Source organism: Jaculus jaculus, chromosome 1 (genome assembly GCF_020740685.1).
Source record: "Jaculus jaculus isolate mJacJac1 chromosome 1, mJacJac1.mat.Y.cur, whole genome shotgun sequence".
Lineage (NCBI taxonomy): Eukaryota > Metazoa > Chordata > Mammalia > Rodentia > Dipodidae > Jaculus > Jaculus jaculus.
The window spans coordinates 108951539-108972832 of NC_059102.1; the positions used below are offsets into that span (position 1 = coordinate 108951539).

Here is a 21294-nt window from a genome sequence, read left to right on the forward strand (position 1 = left end):
AGAGAGGGAGAGAACTGAGCAGATGCTAAACTGTGATCAGGAAATGGGGTCCAGGTGCTCTATACCAGCCTTTTTCTCCCTCTGAACCTCAGTTTCCTCTACAAAGCAGCGTCTGAAACCCCGTTTGCGCTGTCGTCCTGGGTCCGCCGCCTCCTCTCACCTGTGCTCTCTGTGAAGTTGCCCAGGTTGAGGATGTCATTGAGCTCTTGGTAGTGGTTCTGTTTAATATAGGTGGTCTTTTCCGGTGTGTCTTGCAGCTGCATGGTCACTTCCTCCAAGTCTTTGTCCAGCTGGAAGACAAAGTTCCAGCTGAGACCGAGTCCCCTGGCCAGCTCCTGCTCCAGGGGGCGGGGCCTCGGCCTCTCCAGAAGGACCTTTCACTTTCACTCAAGCCAAGGCCAAGATGAGAGGAACCAGGGCTTAGCAATCATGTGACGTGTGTGGGCTAAACCAACGCAGGAAGGCTGGGCAGGGACCCAGGCCAGAGGCAGACCCAGGGCTGTCCTTCCTGGCTCTGTACTGGCTCCTGAATCTCACTCTCTTATTTGGACTTGGGGTGATCACAGCTCTCACCTCATGGGGTATATTAAATCCTGAGAGAATCCATGGGAAGTTGAGTCCAGTGCCTGTCACTGACACTGAGGGAATGTCTCAGTGCACTATTATGTTAGTAGAATAGTTATTATGTTTTTTTAATTTTTTAAAATTTATTTGAGAGAGAGAGAGAGAGAGAGAGAGAGAGAGAGAGAGAGGCAAATAGAGAATTGGAGCACCAGGCACTTCAGCTACTGTAAAGGAACTCCAGATGTGTGCGCCACCTTGTGCATCTGGCTTACATGGGTCCTAAGGAATCAAACCTGCGTCCTTTGGTTTTGTAGGCTAGCACCTTAACCGCTAAGCCATCTCTCCAGACCCAATCATTATTATGAATACCCAACAGACCTAAGTGGGGAGGTCAGAGAGCTGCTCACGCTGTACCTCATACTGTCATGCTGGCTCAAGGCAGCGAGAACCACCAGGAGGAGCTGAGCATGGCCAGCTCCAGTCAGACCCCAGAACTCTAAGGAGGATGGAGAGGGGGAAGGAATCAATTTCCCTTCCCTGATACAGAAAATCCAGAACTTGAGGATTGGCTTGGGCATAAAGAAACCTCAGGGTTGGAGAGCTGGCTTAGCAGTTAAGGTGCTTGCATGCAAAGCCCAAGGATCCATGTTCAACTCTCCAGATCCCACATAAGCCAGATGCACAAAGGTGAGGCAAGCTCAAGGTCCCACATGCCTACGAGGTGGCACAAGCGTCTGGAGTTCGATTGCAGTGGCTGAGGCCCTGGCGTGCCAACTCTCTCTCTCTTTCTTTCTTTCTCTGTCTCTAAAATAAAATTTAAAAAAACCTCTCAGTATGGCCTCTGGAATATTCTAGAAGCAGTTCAGAACCTGAGGTCAAGGGCAAGGACTACGGTAGCACAGCCTCCCCCAAGGAAAGCCTGTCTCAGCTCTCTCTTCCTTTCCATGCATCAGGTTGGGCGTGGGGCTCTGCTTGCAGCTACTCTGGAAGCTCGCAGATCTCTACACTCCTCTCTTTCTGAGGAAGTCTGAGGAGCCTGGACCAGTGGGACGATAACCTTGGGTCAGACCTGACAAATGGCTTCTTTTTGCTCCAGCCATAAAGGCAGATGAGACCCTGATGCCCTGATGCAGCTCAGAGGTGAGCTGCTGACTGTGGGGAGGGGCAGCTTGGAGGCGGGTGGGAGGAGGGACCCCAGATGCATACTTCTGTGATCTTCATCCGCAGGCGGTGGTTTTCTGACTGCAGGCCCTCCAGGCGGGACGTGCTGGCCTGGTTCACGCTGGTCACTGAGGTGGATGTTTTTGAGTCTTCTTTCTTCTGATTCTGGGTGAACTGGAATCGCCTGTTCTGAGTGGCTGCGTCGGGGTTCGTTCTCAGAGTGATGAGCTGAAGGGACAGAGATGGCCTGAAGTGAGAATTCTGACTCCTCCTACCTCACCACTTCCCTCCCACCTCCTAGCCAAAGGCAACTGCGGTTCCTGGAAAGGGAGACTTTGAGCTCAGGAACTCTGGGCCCAGAACTGAAGTCTCTGCCACAGGCTTGGGTGTGACAAGGGGCAAGGTGGCTTCCCTTTGGCTGAGCCTCAGTGTCCCTTCTGGCCAGAGTCATCCTCCTGGCTCCACCTGCACCCCATCTTGGGGCAGAGGCCACTCAGGGCCTTGCCTGGCCCCACTGGGAAGTAAAGGGGAGAGTTGTGATGATATCAGGTTTGAGGAATGTGAAGATGTTGCTAGAACCCTTGATGACTTTGAGGCCTGGCTGTTAACCCCATCTGTCTCTGGCAAAGGCATGTTAGCAGCTTAAAACCCCACCCATTAACTATCTTGTCGTTTCTGTGGATCAAGAGTCTAGTCATACCTTAGCTATATCCAAGAACCTGTTTTGTACATGAGGCAAAAAACAAAAAAAAAAAGTCACTTGACCCTGACCTTAGCCATGCACTCTAGAACCATGGCAGGCTGTGGGCAAGGCACTGGAGAGGGCGGGGGCTGAGGCACCATGGCTTCTGTCTGCCCAGTCTCAAGTGTGCAGGTAGAGACTTCATTGTCAACAGGCCAGAAGGTATCAAGTGCCCACTAGGACCTGTGGTCTGACTCCCCTCCTGGAGGGGAGGAACTCCAGGGAAAGAGGGAAGGGTCAGGAGATGCAAACCAGGGCACTTCAGGGAAGGGCATTTTTGTTGCTGTTTATTTTGGTGAGTGTGAGTGGCGGTGTGCATGGTCGTATGCCTGTGTGTGTGCAGATGGATGAACGCATGTACAAGTGTGCGGAGGCCCGAGGAGGACATGAGGTATCTTCCTCTATCACCCTTTCCCCTCGTTTTCCTGAGACAGACTCAGTGTTCCCGGAGCTTGCTGTCTTTTGGATAGCCTGGCTGGCCAGGGAGATGCAGCGGTTTTCCTGTCTCTGTGCCCCTCCGCCTCGGCCTTACAGACACGCACGGCGTACTTGGCTTTTTATTTGGAGGTTGCACTCAGGTTCCCATGGTGGCTCAGCAAATGCTTCTATCCACTTAGCCATCTCCTCAGTCCTTTTCTTCTTTTTATAAAAATACATTGTTATTTATTTATGAAGAGATAGAGATAGAGATAGATAGATAGAGAGAGAGAGAGATAGGGGACCCACTAGGGCCGGGCCTCTTGCTACTACAAATGAACTCCAGACACATGCACCGCTTTGTGCGCCTGGCTTTACGTGGGCACTGGGGAATTAAACCCCAGCCCAGTAGGTCTTACAAATAAGCATCTTTAACAGCTGAGCCATCTCTCCAGCTCCCTCTTTTTTTTCTTTTGATACAGGGTCTTACAGAGCACAGGCTGGGCTTGAACTCTTGATCCTCTTATCTCCACTTCTCACTGGCCTAGAGCTTGCAATGGAGTGGAGGACTAGAGAAGAAGGTCCACACCCCGCAGGTGCTCAGGTCAGCGCTGGGGACAAATGAGTAACGAGGAGGATGGAAGTACCTGTTTCCCTAATGGGTCCCAGGGACCAGTCCTCTCCTTCTCTACTGCAGAGGTTCCTTGACATGGGGCAGTAGCTCCTTCCCTGCTGTCATCCGCTCCTTCCTTCACCCTTGAGACCCACTGAGGTCAGGCAGCGGGGGGGGGGTGGGGTAGGGGGTGGTCCTAAGTGGGCAACTGGCCCTGGTTCACTTGCTCACTGCTGCACAGGGTGATGTTTGCAAAATATCTCTTCAAGTGGGTTCTTAAGGTCAGCCCTTCGGATAAGTGTAAAATGTAAGTAGGCAATAAAAGTGGTTGTTCCTTTTGACTCAATAATACCACTTCAAAGAGGAGATGACTGGGAACAAGGAAGGTACATTATGAGGAAAAAATGTTCACTTCTAAAAAAATCTGTAGCAGCTGTAATGTTCACCAATAAGAGGTCAGATGAGCAAGCAAATGACAGAGCCTGTCCCTCAGTGATGGCTGGGAGTGTGGGCAAGTGTAAATGACAAGTTTAGTGACAGAAACAAACTATAGAAGTATATGTGTGTCATAGTTATGGCCCTTTCTTCAAAAGCACAACTTTCTAGTCTTGAGCAAAACCAGCAAGATGAGCAGGAAACACACTGGAAACCTTAACACCTAAGTAGGCATGAATAGATTGTTAGTCTAGGGGTGCTAGGAGCATGGAAGATTTCTTTTAATCTATTTATGTGTGAGTGTGTAGGTGCACATGCGGAGGCCACAGGACAACTTCCAGGTGTCTGGGCTCCGCCTCCCATTGTTGTAGGCATGTTGGGGCCACAGATGCATGTGCCACTTTGCATCTAGCTTTATGTGGGTGCTGGGGAATTGAACCCTGGCTGGCAGGTTTTGTAAGGAGTGGCTTTAATTGCTGAACCACCTCCCCAGACTCCCATGTGAGATTTCTGAAGAATCTTGTTTGTTCTCTGCACTTCCTGAACCTTAGATAATGCGAATTATCCCCGCTATGGTTGGATATGGCTCAAGGTGTCCTCCAAGGGTTCCTGTGTGGAAGCGGGTGCTCAGTGTTGTGGTGAGGAGATGGTAGGAGCTTTGAGAGGTGTGCTTAGTCCTTTGGTCATTGGAGGAATGCCTTCTCACTGGACCCAGTTAATTTTTGAGAGACTGAGTGGCTGTAAGAGGGAGGCAAGCCCCTGATCTGCTTTCTGGCATCGTCTCAAGGTGAGATAGCTCAGTGGATAAAGTCCTTGCAGTGCAAGCATTTGGACCTGAGGTCAGATCCCCAGCACCCACGTAATGACTAGGCAGGCATGGTGATGTGCTTGTAATCCCAGTGCTTAGGGAATCTGGGCAGGGCATTCCCAGGGCAAGCTGGCTAGCTAGACCAGTGGAATCAGTGAGTTCTGGGTTTAAGTAAGAGACCCTGTCTCAGGAGATAAGGTGGAGAGTGATTAGGAACACACCCGATGCTGACCTCTGGACTCTAATGCATGTGTGCACCCCAACACATACAAACACATGGATGTGTACACATATCCATGCAACAAAAGCCGTAATCTCTTCCCCTGACATGTGCTTCTGCTGTTCTGTTGTGACTCTTATCACTATGAGATCCTCTCCAGAGCTTAGGCATGCCTTTGAGCCTCCAGAATGATGAATTAAATAACTTTTTTCTTTATAAAGTTAGTTAGCTTCAGGTATTTCATTCTAGTAACGGAAAACAGACTAATACAGTCATCATAACAACAACAACCACCACCACAAAAAGGAGAATGCATAAAGCCTTCAGGAAGTGAAGAGAGCCAGCAATCCCCTGTGGAGCCAGCCAGTGAATGGGTACCTTTGGCACAAACACCAGGCAGAGGGTGATGGTGCTGCAGAAGATGATGACCAGAGCCACAATGCAGAACTGCACGTTGGGTTGGTCGCGGGTCAGAAAGGAGACAGCAGCCCCGATGATGCACATGATCCCCACATTGTAGACGCTCATGCCAATGTACTTGCTGTCGTTGAGCGCAGGGATGCTCACGTTGCGGGTCTCCCAGGCTAAGAAACAACCAAACAGCTGAAATGGTGAACAGAAGGGAGACATGGTCATTTCCAAGTGGAGGCGATGCTCGCCCACTGCTTAGGAGGCTGGAGCGTGGGGGCCAGGGAGAGGGAGGCTGGGGGATCCACTGTCAGCCGGGCTTTCTAGATGCCACCATCTGCTTCCACTTGTGTTCCCAAAACCACATCCCACTGAGGAAATGTAGACTGGGGATGTGTCAGCCATCGGATCCCCTTCACCCACACAACCCATTCCTGCATAGGCCCACCAGAGGCCATGGGGGAAGGACCTTCATGTGAGATCTTGATACCCCCTCCTCCTGTCCAGATAACACTGAGGACCAGAGAGGGAGAAGGGCTTGTCTAAGACCACATAGCACCACGAAGGCAAAGAGGATGATGTCTGTGGAAGTTCAGCACAGTTTTTTTTTTTTTTTTCTTTTGCTATTAAGCCAAGCTGCTACTTTGTGACTGGGACTTCTCTCATCCCCAGCCACTCAGAACAGAGCCTCCATGACCCAACCCCCATCCCGGAAACACTGTGTGGCACAGGGATGGGTTCTGGACAATGCCCCATCAGAGGAAATGTGCACAAGTTCGGGAAAAGAGGCTGTGTGTCCTCTCTCCTAACAACTGCAGCGGAATGTGGTGGGTGGAGCTTCAGCAGCTCTTAGACCACGATGTGCAAACTGGATGGAGTGGATGTGGGGGCAGCGAGGCTGTGGGAGCTCCCCTCCCAGCTCTGTATGGCTGGCCTTGGAAGAGATATCCTGGGGAGGGAAACTGCCCATATTCTTAACCGCCATTGTTTTGAGCTTTTCTCCCCCTGAGTAAGACATCTCCCTAGAACTAGACAGGGCAGAGGTCAAAGATGAGGTTTCATCCTTTATAGCATCCGAGGGAAGGGCAGGCTGCAGGGCTGTGCAGGGGTGCTGGGCAGAACGGAGGTCAGGATGGCAGGAGAGACTCCTCCAAGGCAGGGATTCTTTCTCACCGTCCTGGGTCCCAGAGGGCCTTCTCACCAAGGCCTCTTCCCCTTGTGTCACCCAGTAGCTAATGTGACTGGCTTTCTGAGGGTGACAGTTTGACATCATAATGCTGTGGGGCAGAAGCTGTTGGATGTGGAGCCAGAGGATCTGGAATGAGCTCTGCACTGGCTGAGGAGCCTGGGCATATCACCTCTTCTCTCAGGGCCTCAATTGCAGTGTCCGAGCAAAGGGAAGAATAACCTCTGTCAGAGGCTTGGGTTTGATGAAGTGAGCGGGGGATGTGAGAGCGCTTAGTGAACAGCAAGAGAACACATTTAGAGAATAGGATAAAGGACTGAAAGAGGAAAAATGACCAAGGTGGCAAGGATGTGGATGGAGGAGGGGAGATCTATGAAGATGAGGGCAGAGCCAAGGCTGCAAGGCTGGCTTGGAGGGCTCCTGCTTTCAAGAAGCCAGAAGGCTCTCCTACATCCTCCAGGGGTAACATGACCTTGCCTTGGTTCTGGAATTATGGCTTCTAGAACCATGGCAGAACACACTTCTGATTTTTTTTTTTTTTTTTTTTAGGCCACTGTGTTGTGGTAACTTGTTATTATAGCAAGGGAAATGAGCACCGTTTACTGACCACAGATGGCCAGGCTGCTTTGAAAAGAATGACTGCCCATTGCTGGAGCCATGGAAGCCATTAATGGATGGACTGGGGAGGCTCGGAGTAGGTTCAGGGCAGTGCATGCTCCTTCTAGGTCAGAAAGTCTAGGGCAGAGGGCGTATGGGCAAGGCTGGGATTTTGGCCTTAAGTCATAAAGGCCAGGAGAGCTGCGGACAGTTCCATGTACCCACTCAGAATGGTAACACTGTCAAGTACAGCTGGCTTCGTCTGATCCAGAGGAAGAAATCTAGTCATCTCTGACCACTTTTGGAAACAGGCGGGCAAGAAAATGAATGATGCTGGATCACGGCTGATCAATGCAGCTTAAAGATGTCAATACTGTTCACTGTACCTAACCCCATGGAGACTCAGAATCAAAGGGTGTGGAAAGAGCAGCTTTATTCCATTCAACAAGGACCGGGGACACTTCTGTCCCTGCTTCCTGTCTCAGGGATGTTATCACTAACTACCACTGTGCACACTTCTGTACAAGATATCCCGCCATACAGGAAGTTGAGATCTACCTCGTTTGCGGCTGATGGGTCTGGGCCACTCACCTATGATACCTCTCCCATGTTTTTGGTGGCCATGTGTATGTCCCTAACCAAATCAGGACCTTTGGCCAGTCCCTTAGGTTTTATTTCTATTCTCTGTGTCTTCTGGGGACACAGTCCTGTCACTTCCACGGGGTCTCAAAAGACGGAAATGGAAACCAGAAGTAAGTCCCAACTGCTGTGAAGTGGGGACAGTCTTTGCCTAAGGCACCCTACTACATGCCTGTCTAGTGTGGCCCCTTGAAGGACGCCAGTCAGTCATTAACAGTTCTGGGGAGATGTAGCAAGGAAGAAAACACCGGAGAATCAAAGGAAATTCTACTTTCTTCAACTTTTGGAGAAGGCTTCATTCTTGGCTTCTAAGTTGGGACCACAGAAGTAGGTGGCAGTGAAATTTTCTTGGGGGAAAGTGATCAGCTTCCCATTTCTGGAGGGATTTAAGCGGAGGCCTGGCTTCATAGGAGGTATAGAAAAGATGGAAGGGTTATGTGGGCTAAGCTCAGGTAGAGCTGATGTTTCAGTTTTTCCTAGTGTTCACATCCCAGTACTGTGTGAATCAGGCTTAGTATGTGATCTTGTGTGTTGACAGATAGGTAGAAATGGAGAGGGCTGGGCTCAGAGATCACGGATTAACCTATAGCCATTCACAGGTCATTTAATCAGCCTGAGCCTTACTGTGCTCCTGCCCAAAATGGGCATGATCCACTCAAACTCTTCTGGACTCAGAGAGGAGCTAGTGACATGTGTCATGGGCACATGTGTTGGGGGTCAGTAGACCGTTCTTCCTGGGAGCAGTAGAGTGACAGCTTTGAGGCACACTCACAGCTTTAGGGTGACATTTTGTTAGCATCTTGACTCTGCTACTCATAAGCTGAGTAGTCTTGGGCAAGACACCAAGACTCCTCCTTAGAGAAACAGGGACATTATTTGTGCTTGTCTCCTAAGGCTGCTGTGGGGCTGAAACCTGACCTGGCAGAGAGTAAGAGCTTAGATAGGGGGAGAGGAACTCTGTTTATTTCTATGTTGATGAAGGCCCCTAGGAGAGAGGCTTGGCAGAGCAGTGCCCCCCAACTCTGTCTCCTGCCTACACCTACCATGAGGAGCCCCTTGTAGGCGTAGACAATGCCGAGCCAGATGGTCATGTGGGTGTTCTCACAGTGCTCCAGCAGTGGGCGGATGGAGATGTCCCGGCCTGCTGGGTCCGGCTGTGCAAAGAGAAAACAGAAACTCCGTGGATGGACTGGGTGCCTTCCAGCAGCAGGGTCCCTAGTCAAGAGTGCTTTTCCCTCCCATAATCCACAAACAGTGCTACAACCAGCGGGGCGTTTGGACCTCACCTCTGGGATCCCATGGTATGTGGCAAAAGTGCCAATAGAATAAAAGGCCTTCTGCTTGATGGTTGCAGTTCAACCCTACACTTCATTCTCTGGGTTTTTCCTGCCTGCCTAACTTGAGCCAGAGCTGCTGAGGGTAGGGGCTGGGTCGGTTCTGTGCTCTGGGCCTAACAAAACCTGGCCCAGAGACAGCTTGTTGGAAGAGCAAGGGAGACAGTTAGGTGCCAAGTTAGAACAAGAGGGCCTCAGATGACTTTGGACTTAACTTGGGTGGCTGGAGTTCAAGAATACATTGGCCCAGCTTCCAAGGAGACCTGCTCTGCAGCAGTGGTGGCAGCCAGGTTACATATCACATGACTCAGCAGGGCCAAAGCTGACTGGGCAAGAGGTGAGCACCTGACTCCAGGCAGCCAATTCTGAGGTTGATCAGAGAAGCGGTTCCTATGCTCTCTTCCCTGAGAGGGGACGTGGAGGATTCTACAGAAACATCCTCTCAGGATTTTAACTGGGAAACCGGGAGAGAACCAGCTAGGTAGCGGCCAGAGGATATAAAGATTTTTGGAAATAGAACAAGCTCGAATGGACATTCATCTCTTCTGAACCATTTGAGAATATGCTTCAGACATCCCAACCCTTCAGTTCTAAATATCTAACCATGCATCTCTTCACGGTGAGGACACTCTCTTTCACAACCACATAGGCTTCTAAACAAGACATTTAACACCAATATCTTATGTTAGATAATATACCAGCCATCTTCAAATTCACCAGTGGGTCCCTTTAAGGCAGAGTCCCCTTTAAACCATGCTGCCGCCCGCCCACTTTGGTCTTGCATTTCATTAGTATTCTTGAAGAACCCAGCTCAGTTAATTCACAGTGTCCCTTGGTTTGGGCTTGCTGACTGCGTTGTCATGATTAGATTCAGTTTATGCATGCTGGGCAGGAATCCCACATAGTGATGTCCTCATCTCTTCCGTGCTTCATCTAAGGGTGCTTGATGGCACTTTGTCCCATTATTGGTGATGCTAATTGTGATCACTTGGCTACAGTGATGTCTTCCAGGTCTCTCTACTTGAAGGGTACCATTTCCCCTTTGTAATTAAGGAGACTCTGCGTATCCTGTTCTCACCAACACTGGCTCAGGGCTTCTATGCACTGATGATTCCTACCCAAGTCACGTGACTTTAGAAGCTGCACACCGGGGATTTACTGCCACTGCATTTGAGCCCTTCACATTCTAGAGCAATCATGCATTCTCCTTTCCGCCCACATATTTATGGAGTCACGGGCTCCTTTTAAATTCAGTGTCTGGTGACCTACTCCTGTCATTACACATTCTGATGTGCAAGTTTGTCCAGATTTGACATTTTTTGCCTCTCATATTTCCCCCACATATTCCTGTCATTTTTTGTGTGTGTGTGTGGGGGGGGGGATCACTTTCTTACTTCTTGGCACAAGATGTGTCAGTCTCCCATGGCATTTTACTTGCCTCAGTGTTGGAATCAGTCATTTCTCTGAGGACCGTTGGTTCTTTTTAGTGCATAAGGGTGTTTAGAAGCCAATATATGAGCATTGGTGTGTTCATTATTTCTAGATTGTCACTTTTAGGCCCTGTGTGTGTGTGTGTGTGTGTGTGTGTGTATGTGTGTTTGAGTGTGTCTATCCAGCCATATCCCTCTCCCGTTCTCCTTCTCTCCCTTCCTCCCTCCATCTATTACCAAAAATCTATTATTTATACTATCCAGCTGTACTCTTGCCCATCTATTCTTTGTCTAGTTATCAATTTTATGGATGATATTTGACACAGTCAGGGTAGTATGGCTATAGACTATTTTTTAATAATATATTTTAAAATATTTTATTTATTTATTTGACAGAAAGAGGGAGAAAGAGAGAGAGAATGGGCACATCAGGGTCTCTAGCCACTGCAAACAAACTCCAGATGCTTATGCCTCCTTCCGCACCTGGCTAATGTGGGTCCTGGGGAATCGAACCTGGGTCCTTTGGCTTTGCAGGAAAATGTCTTAACTACTAAGCCATCCCTCCAGCCCGCTGCAGACTATTTTATAAAGTCTTAGCTCCATTCTTGCCTGTTTTCTCCGATTCTCTATTTGCACATATCTTCTCCTAGTGAGATTTCTGGTTTCTAGCCACATCACAATATCTACGCATGTGCTCAGTACCACAGCGTAGCTTCAGAACTAATACACAGGTGTACCCAACCACAAACCTAACAAGTAAAGATGATGATTTCTTAGCAAAATTGTTTGCCTTTTCAACAGGACCCCTGATGCATATTGTCATAGAACTATGCTCAAGATGTTGTATTCTTCTGGGGTTGTGCTGTTTGGGCCTGACACTAAAGAGTGAGTGTGCCCAGGGCCAATCACTGGAAAAAGAGGCACTTTGATGAGGCCCAGGAGTGTGGAAGGCAGGTCCTACGTGGTAGGGAATGGAATGGGTTTCTCCTTTGGCTCTGTTCTCCATGCCTGATCCTGGAGGGTGGGCACTGACTGGAGAATGGAGAAAGATGGTGCTCCCAATTGGGAAGCAGGAACAGCAGGGCTGGGTGAGGTCTGTGGGTTTAGATCATTTTGTCACTGGATCGTCTGGCTGCATGCTTGCTCAGGCTTGATGTCCCTTCAGTTGTCCCTAGATACTGAAAGACATTAGCTCCACCTCTGTAGGTACCTAAGTGAGCTGGAGTGCTAGAGGGGACAGCAGGGTTCCGCGAGGACCCTGCAATGGGAGACACCCCAGGGATCTCCAGAAAGAAAAGTCGGAGTGGCCTGGACTAGAGATTGCCCCCACCCCCATTCCACAGCTAGGCCGCATTCACTATGGGTAACAGGGTACTTGACATCCTTTCATTGTTTAATTAAGGAGACAGAATGGACTTGGTCCCAAGGTCAGCAGTGACACATTGTCAAACTCTGGGCTCTTCCACTGTCTGACAACCACATAGACATCAACATGCAGCAGCATAGGCCTCTGCGGTCACACTTGAGTAGCAGACCCATTAATGAGGGTTGTGTCCGCTGTTCTAGAGTGAGAGGCAGCAATCTGATGGACTCGGACTCTCGGGGGAGAGGAAACCAGCTCCCTCATACACCACCTCACCGTAGCGAGAACTTTGTTCGCAGAAGCTGACAGCCACTGCCTGGCTTTTACATCCCCGGGATGGAAGCCCCTCTCTCTGGCTCTTGGGAAGATGGCTGCACAGCTGTTTTATTGCGCGGGAATTTGCTCCTCCTCCATCCCACCCACTGTTGTTCATCCTTTCCCTCAGGATCCCCAGAAGCATAACTGTGAACTCTTTGACTCAGGTGGGCACACCAGGGCTCCAGCCACTGCAAACAAACTCCAGATGCATGAGCCACCTTGTGCATTTGGCTTATTTGGGTCCTGTGGCTTTGCAGTGGCTAAGCAATCTCTCCAATCCCACCATTCTTAGTTTTGACGATTTGGTTCCTGGATGCCTCAGTAACTTGGGCACAACCTGGGTTTCATAGAGATAGGGCAGCAAAAACAGGCCTACAGGGAGTTGAGACGAAGCAGTGTAGTCAGGGTGGTCTATCTGCTTCCACTCCACCTCCTCAGGACACAGGAGATGACCTGGAAACAAACCCTTGGAACCTGGTCATTCATATTATCCTCATACAGCTCATATTTCCATGCTGCAAAACACAGCTCATAGTGACAGGGGTTGGGGATAATTTTGGGGAAAGTAAGGCTAGTGTCCTTGAGACACTGGGGGTTGGGGAGTTTTGAATGCAGCCAAGTGACTTTGTACTGGGTCTCAAAGGAAGATGAGCAAGCTATGTTTCTTGTTGGATCATATGGATCCTAGGTGGGCCTGAAGCTCACAGTGATCTGGTAGCAACATCTATAGGGAGAGGGGCCCAAGGGCAGCCACCTCCTGAACACTACATGGCATCATTGTCATGCACCAAAGTGCCAGTAGAGGGCTCCAAAGAACCACTTGGCAGGTGCAATCCTGTACTGTGTGTTCTTGTGGCAATCCATTTGGCAGCTTCCAGGGTAGCTGTTGGGGGATGCTGGAGAAGGGGGGACTGCCCTGTGCAGTTGCCTCCTGAAGGCTGCCCACACAGCCCAGAGCCAGAGCTAACATATGATCTCATGTCAGGGCCTGTGCCTGGGTTTTGGGCCCACTTCTCTGAACTTTTTCTTCGACTGCATTGGTCTCACAGTGCCCTGGGTGACTGGCTCATAAGGATTTGCAGCTTGCTTGTTTTTTCCTCATATGTTTCTTACCTGGGCAAATACTTTTTTTCCTCCCTTCCCTTCCTCTCTGTGTTCCTTCCTTCTTCTGTTCTTTCCTCCCTCCCTCCTCTAACTACCAAGCACTCCCATTTTCCAGGTACTGTTGTGGGTATAGGGATGCTGCAATAACCAGGACAGAAGACAGTCATGTCCTTGTGGGTCTCCGGTCCTACCAGGACTGGCTGGTTTCCATGAGAAGTGGCCTCAGAGGGCCAGAGGATGAGTGTATGGGCCTCTCCCAGAGACTGCGTGTGTAAGGACAAGGCTCATTTTCTTACTCATATCTCCTTGTTGCAGCCTTATTAAAATCCAACATGGCCGGGCATGGTGGTGCACGTCTTTAATCTCAGCACTTGGGAGGCAGAAGTAGGAGGATCATCATGAGTTCGAGGCCACTCTGAGATTATATAGAGATTTGCAGGTCAGCCTGGACTAGAGTGAAACCCTACCTTGAAAAACAAAACAAAAACAATCCAACATGGTCTTATGTTCATTTGACAGACAAAAAAGTGGAGGCGCAGAGAGGTGAAACAACTTGCCCAGGGTGTCCAGCTGACAAGTCACAGGGATGAGATGAAACCCAACCTGTGTGATGTTCCTCCCTCCTCGACTACTTGCCTCCCCCACACTGCCCTTTCGCTCATAAGCATCACACCAAATTCCAAGGAGACAGTGGGTATAACTCTACTTCATGCTCCAGGGCGGAGCAACTTCATTATTGTATTCATTACTATTCAGTAGAATCCTCCAGAAGGCCCCAAACTCTGGGAAGGCAGAGCCGTAGGGCTGCAAACTGAACTCAAGCTGAGAAAATGCTTTTCTGCCCAGCAGGGCTCTATGCCCAGTAGACAGGCTGCCACCTGTTTGGGATGGCCGGAGGGTGGACGTGCTCACACCTGGCTCCTGGTCCAGTGGGAGGCAGGCAGAAACTGCCTGGGAAAGCCCCCTCATATGTGCACGGAAAGGAGAGCAGCTGGCCTGAGTCACTCTGCAGGGCACAGTTCCTGACAATGTAGGTCACTGGCCCCTGGGCACCTCCGCATTGTTAGGAGGCACACGTGGGCAAGCAGGAGGTCAAGGCATGATGGGTCCACCTACTCAGGCCTAAAAGGGAAAAGGCCTTGGTCTAGCTAAGGGCTGTCTGAGGATCTTGAACAAATCTTTTTCTTTTTCTTTTCTTTTTTTCTTTCCAGACCTTAGCTTTCTATCTGCAAAGTGAGACCCATTAGTTCATTTACAGAGTAGTGAATCTGAGCCTGGATCACTGGAGGAGGGCTACAGCTGTCCTCCATTTACTCATTAAAAATGAAATCATGCAGGTGGAGAGATGGCTTAGTGGTTCAGGCGCTTGCCTGCAAAGCCTAAGGATCCTGGTTTGATTCCCCAATACCCACGTAAGCCATATGCACAAGGTGGCGCATGCATCAGGAGTTCACTTGCAGTGGCTAGAGACCTCAGTGTGCCCATTCACTGTCTTTCTCTCTGTCTGTCTCTGTCTCTCTCTCTCTCTCTGATCGTCTCTCAAACAAATAAATAAAAATAAAGTATTTTAATAAAAAATAAAAAATGTACTCATGCATTTCCCCTGTTCCTGATGTGTGTCATGCATGTATTAGTTATTGTGGTATAGGATATCTGAAACCAACATCATTCTGGCCTCTGTGGAGCATGCATTCTAGTCACTACAGATGTTTGACAAGCCACACAGAACTGCTATGAATACCAGCGGTGACAAGTGTACCCAAGGGAGCCCCAGGGCCCGGTGGGAAGTTTGGACAGGGAACTACTTCAGATCAGCTCACCTGTACACACAGGCACACATTTCTGATCAGGAGGCTGGGGATGTGGTTTAGTAGATTTTGCCCTTGCCGCATGAGCATGAACATCTATCTGAGTTTGGATTCCCCGGTCCCACATGAAAAGCCTAAGTCCAGCACATCTATGGCGAGATGGGAAGTGGAGGCACAGGGGTTTCCTAGAAACTTGCAGACCAGCTAGCCCGGTGAAGGGAAACAAAACAAACAACAACAACAACAGCAACAAAACAACCAAAGAGCAACAAAACAATGATGTGGAAGGCAAGGACCTATACCTAAAATTTTTCTTCCGACTTCCATACCGCAATGCCAGTATAAACACACACACAGCTCATGCACACACATCACACACATGCATACGCTCACCAAGAAAAAAAAAAAAGGTAAATAACTGAAGTGACATTAGCCTAAGACCCACAGGCTATGAAAACCCAGGGATGAGCCTCTGCGGACTGGAAATGACAAAGACTTTGACATGTATTAGAACCACAAGGAGCCGCAGTGGCTGGTGGGCAACAGGGCCAGCAGGGGACTTACTGGGCAAGGTGCACACAAGCCCCTGGGAAGTTTGGGAAGACGCAGATGCAGGTCCACGGGCCTGAGAAGGGCCCAGAAGGTGGAATTTCTAAGCAGTTTTCAGCAGTGTTCTGGGGCCACTGGGGGCAGCAGAGCCTCTAACAGATTTTAAACTAAGTGACGGCTTTGGGCCTCAGATGACAAGTTCTTTGGTTAAGAGGAGGGAAAGGATGATACCAACATGTAATATTTACATACAAAATATCTCCATATCTAATAATAAAAAAGAGAAAAAAAAGAATGAGGATCTTGGGCTGGAGAGATGGCTTAGTGGCTTAGGTGTTTGCTTGTGAAGCCTAAGGACACAGCTTCAATTCCCCAGATCCCACACAAGACAGATGCACATGGTGGCGCATGTGTCTGGAGTTTGTTTGCAGTGGCTAGAGGCCCTGATGCGCCCATTTTCTCTCTCTCATAAATAAGTAAGTAAATGGCTGGAGTGATTACTTAGTGCTTAACGCGCTTGCCTGTGAAGCCTAAGGACCCATGCTCGACCCCCCAGATCCCACGTAAGCCAGATGCACAAGGTGACATGTGTGCAAGGTCTCACATACTCTCTCACTGTCTCGTAAAAAGGTCAGTCTGTTGGGCTTTCCTGAAAACAAATAAATAAAAATTTAAGAAATGAAAAACGAATGAGGCTATTTGTTATCCGCAGACGGGAGTGAAGGCTGAGTGCGGGCACTGTGCCAGTCCGTGCACTCTGACCTTGGGGCACACCCTGATGTCTGCGCTTCTGGGTGTCCCTTGTAGGCTGGCCCAGGCAGAAGGGGGGGACTGATATGTGCTGTGCACCCTACCCCGTCATGGGGCTCTTAGCTCAGAGCCCTTGGACTTCCATCCCACTCTCCTGTAGGTGGCTCAGGTTCCCTGGGCCTGGTTGGAGTTCCTTGTATGGAGGGATTTTTCCACCGTTTTGTTTCGTTTTGTTTTGTTTTTTTGAGGCAGGGTCTTGCTCTAACCCAGGCTGACCTAGAATTCACTCCGCAGTCTCAGGGTGGCCTCAAACTCATGGTGGTCCTCCTATCTCTGCCTCCCAAGGGCTGGGATTAAAGATGTGTGTCACCATGCCTGGCTCTTTCCACCTTTTGACTAGTTTCCTGAAATTTTCTTCTTCTTCTTCTTCTTCTTTTTTTTTTTTTTTTGGTTTTTTTCAAGGTATGGTCTCACTCTAACCCAGGCTGACCTGGAATTCTCTATGGAGTCTCAGGGTGGCCTCAAACTCACGGCGATCCTCCTACCTCTGCCTCCTGAGTGCTGGGATTAAAGGCGTGCGCCATCACGCCTGGCCACCTGAAACTTTCTTTCCTTTTCTTTTTCTTCTTCTTTTGTTGGTTTTTCAAGGTAGGGTCTCACTCTAGCTCAGGCTGACCTGGAATTCACTATGGAGTCTCAGGGTGGCCTTGAACTCACAGCGATCCTCCTACCTCTGCCTCCCAAGTGCTGGGATTAAAGGTGTGAGCCACCATGCTCAGCTCCCTGAAACTTTCTTGCAGGGCTTTCTCTATGGGCCATTGCTGCTTCTTATTTTTAAATTCCAAAATTAATGTTTTTTATATTTATGAGAGAGAGGGATATATATATGTGTGTGTGTGTGTATATCTATATATATATCTATATATATATCTATATCTATCTATCTATCTATCTATCTATCTATCTATCTATCTATCTATAGAGAGAGAAGTGGATAATAGGTCCACCAGGGCTTCTTGCCATTGCAAACTTCAGACACATATGCCACTTTGTGTATCTGGCTTGATGTGAGTACTGGGGAATCGAATTCAGAGCCAGCAGTCTTAGCAAGTGTCTTTAATCGCTCAGCCACCTCCCCAGCTCCCCTCCAGTTAATTTTAAAACACATGGTAACATAAGTGGTTTTTCGCTTTGATATGAGTAAATAAAGATGAGTGGTGTGTGTGTTGGGGAGTGTTTGATTTTGGGGAAGCTGTATTTCAGTACCTCAGGACACCCCTTTCTCTGGGGCAGGTGAGTAGATGCTGCTGACGCCTTTTGGGGTAGAGGGAGTACCCCATTCTGGGCAGAGAGGGGAAGGGGCCCTGGGTTCTGATTCCACGTCCAGTACTCGCGAGCTGTGTGACTTTGCATGTGCTTCTAAGCATCTGAGCGTGATTTCCTCATCTACAGCCTCCCAGGCCTGGAGAGGAGATCAGGGGAGGTAACGGGTGTGTTTACAGCCAGTAGAAGCTGGAAAGCCCGCTCCTGATGTGTCAACCATCATTATTATCTCCAACTGCAGAGAGTCATAGAGTGCTGGAGCCCGGAGGAACCTTCCAGATCCCGCAGGGGCTAGACTGCTTATCTCAACGGCAGCAGCCCCACATCTCGGAGGCAGCAAAGCTAGAAGCTGTCATTTCAAGGTAAGAATTTCTTTTTGAACGTTTGATTACAAGTTTCTCCCCTCCCCCCAGAATCATAGATCTAAAAGGGGAATGTGACATCATCCCCCGGGATTCTCAGGGCACTTCTGACAGCTTTTCCTTTGTTGGTACAGACAGCACTCTTTATGGCGAGGGGGCGTCCACGCTGTGCAGGGCACATATATCGGTACTAATACCATGATGTCCTACAGTCACGTGATGGGCAAGATCTCCCTTGGTTGTGTCCCCGAACACTAAGGGATTTATGCATTAATCTAATTCTCTTCTTTTTTTATGGGTATCCGCAGTATGTGGGTGTGGCGTGTGCACACGCATGTACACATAGGTTCACACATATGTGGAGGGCAGAGGAGAAGGCTGGGTGTCCTCTTCTATCGCTCATTCACTTACTTCCTTGAGACCAAGTCTCTTGTTGAAGTTGGAGCTGCCATTTTCAGGAGCTCCAGTGACTCTCTGGTCTCCGCTTCTCTCGGGGCTGGGTTACAGACACGCACGGCCATGCCCGGCGCTTTGTGCCAGTGCTGCAGAATCAAATCAGGTGGTCTCAGGCCCTCAATGCTTGCAGCAAGCACTCTTCACTGATGAGCCATCTTCCCAGTCCCCAGTTCTTTTCATATTGGAGAAACTGAGGCCCAGGAAAGGACTCGCAGTGAGCATGTGGCAGAGTGTTCTAGCCTCTGTCCCATGTGCCGTGTGCTGAAGGAACAGCCAGAACATAGGCAGAGGCTGGACCACACGGCCGTGTCTCAGGGAGGCAGAGACATCCAGGGGACATGGGGGGCAAACAATGGGGTCTGGATAAACCAGCAAGGTTTGACCTTGGAATCTGGTGGAAATTCTGTGTCTGTGTAAGGGTCATAGCCAGGGAGGGATTCAAGGCTGACAGTGCCAAGCACTTACCTTACAAGCATGAAGACCTGAATTAAACTCTGAGAACCAGCATTAAAAAACAAAACAAAACCGGTTGTGGTGGCGCACACCTTTAATCCCAGCACTCGGGAGGCAGAGGTAGGAGGATTTTCCAGAGTTCAAGGCCACAGAGACAACACAGTGAAGTCCAGGTCAGTCTGAGCTAAAGTGAGACCCTACCTCAAAAACAACCAAAAAACAACAACAACAAAAACAACCATTGGGTGTGGTAGTGTGTGTAATCTCAGCACAGGGGAGATGCAGATAGGAAAATTCCTGGGATGACTAGTCTAGCCAAACTGATGAGCTCCAGGTTCAGTGTAAGACCTTGTCTCTAAAAATAAAGCGGACCACTGTAGACCTCTGTTCTCTACCACATGCACATGCGCATACACGTCAGACCACACACACACACACACACACACACACACACACACACACACACACGGGCTGACTGTACAACTGTAGTTCTCAACCTCTCCAGCCTTTGAGGCCCCCACGTGCTTTCGTGGTAGTAGGTATCTTTGATCTTGACCTTCAGGCAGTATAGAGAAAAAGCCAAGGATTTTATGTTCTTATTACAGGTGAGTAAACTGAGACCTAGAGCAGACAAGAGACTTGGGTAAGAGGACCCAGTATGACAGAGGCAAAGCCCAGGCCAATCCACTTTCCTGAACAGCAGGTGGGGTATCTCAGCTGCATATCTTATTCTTTTAAAAAATATTTATTTGTTTTGAGAGAGAATGGGGGGGGGGAGAGAGAGGATGGGGGGGGAGAGGGAGAGAGTAAACACAAATACACGGGCATGCCAGGGCCTCTTGCCACTGTAGACAAACTCCAGATGCATGCATGTACCATTTGGTACATCTGGCTTTGGGTGGGCACTGGGGAATTGAACCCAGGTTGTCAGGCTTTGCATGCAAGCACCTTTAACCACTAAGCCATCTCTCCAGTCCCTGCTTTTCTTATTCTTTATGCCCTAGCTCTGCTCCCTTCTCTGGGGGATGGACCTTCTGCACTGCAGGGGGACCCCTGTGCTCCTTGCCAAGTTTGGGCCTCTGGGACAGACCTGAGGCAGAAGAGCATCTAGTAGAGCACTGACCCCAGACAAACATGTGCCCATCACGGGGGCTTTTGTTGGCTATGGCCTTGCCACCTTCTGTGCAGCCTTTGACCTTAAGGCAGTTGCGGGGAGGCTGCTGAGGCCCAGCCCTGGCCCGGCCACTGTAGATGCGGGCGTCACCGCTTCCTCCATGGCTCAGTGTGTGACCTGGCTGCAGTCCATACAACTCCTGCTGTCAAGTCCTAGCCCAGTGTGGCGTGAACAAGGAGGTGACAGAACGAGGGTGCAAAGAGGCTTTCCATCAGGACGCTGTGCCAGGGGATGGGGCAGAGCTGGTGTATTTTAGTCCATCTGGTTCTTAGTTCATCAATCTGCTTCCCAGCCCTGGCCATTCCTTAGGGCCATTGGCCTCCATCCCAGTCTGCACAGAAAACCTCAGAGCCTGGGGATGGCTGGGGCTCCCCCAAGGTCCCATAGCCTGAAGTCTATGCAGCTTCCACTTGAGTCCAGGCTCTTCCCTCAGTTTGTGCTCCTCCCTGAAACGCCAGCTGACTCTGGGGGGTCCCAACTCCTCAAGGAGAAAGGAAGGATGCTTCCCAGAACGGGCCTTAAGTGTCCTTCTCCTAGTTCCTGCTGCCACTCCAAACTGACAGTTTGTGCTTGGCCAAAGACACCCGGGAGCCCCATGGGGCCCTGGCATACTGGAGAGCCATGTCTGGGCCAGGGCTGTGCTACTTTGACTGCCACATGCTCACTCTGAACACGGCTCCTCCCCGAGAGATGCTGGCAGTCACCTGCTGGAGGGTTGTTCTGAGCACTTAAGCAAGAGAATGGGAAGACAAAAGATGACAAGAGCAGGCACATTCACACACCCCATGGTGACATAGGCGAGAACAATGCAGTCATTTCATTTTTTTGTTGTCATTCAGGGAGGCAAGAGTGTTGGGAGCCACAAAGGCACAGCACTACAAAGAGTGTTCCAACGTAGGCTGGGATGATTGCTGCCACTGCCACTTGAGGTGGCCACAGGCCATGAGTGTGCACCCTTCTCACTCCACAGTGGGGCTCCTTTCCTTCCTGCCTGCTGGGGCATGCCGCCTCACCAGGTGACGTGATGCTCCAGGGTCCTCAGACCATGAAGCTGCTCTCCATTCATCTCTCACATGATAT

General features: G+C 49.7%; 1 protein-coding gene across 2 annotated transcripts in view; it reads right to left on the reverse strand.

The window, feature by feature from the left end:
* Gabbr2 (gamma-aminobutyric acid type B receptor subunit 2) overlaps nt 1-21294 on the reverse strand; it is a 439836-nt gene that overhangs the window by 10144 nt on the left and 408398 nt on the right. For both annotated transcript variants that reach the window (XM_004656955.2, XM_045141789.1), the window contains exons 14-17: nt 8834-8944; nt 5339-5563; nt 1771-1953; nt 161-290 (exon numbers count right to left, since the gene is read on the reverse strand). In XM_004656955.2, coding sequence (XP_004657012.2) covers nt 161-290; nt 1771-1953; nt 5339-5563; nt 8834-8944 — 649 coding nt within the window. The remainder of the gene's footprint in view (nt 1-160; nt 291-1770; nt 1954-5338; nt 5564-8833; nt 8945-21294) is intronic.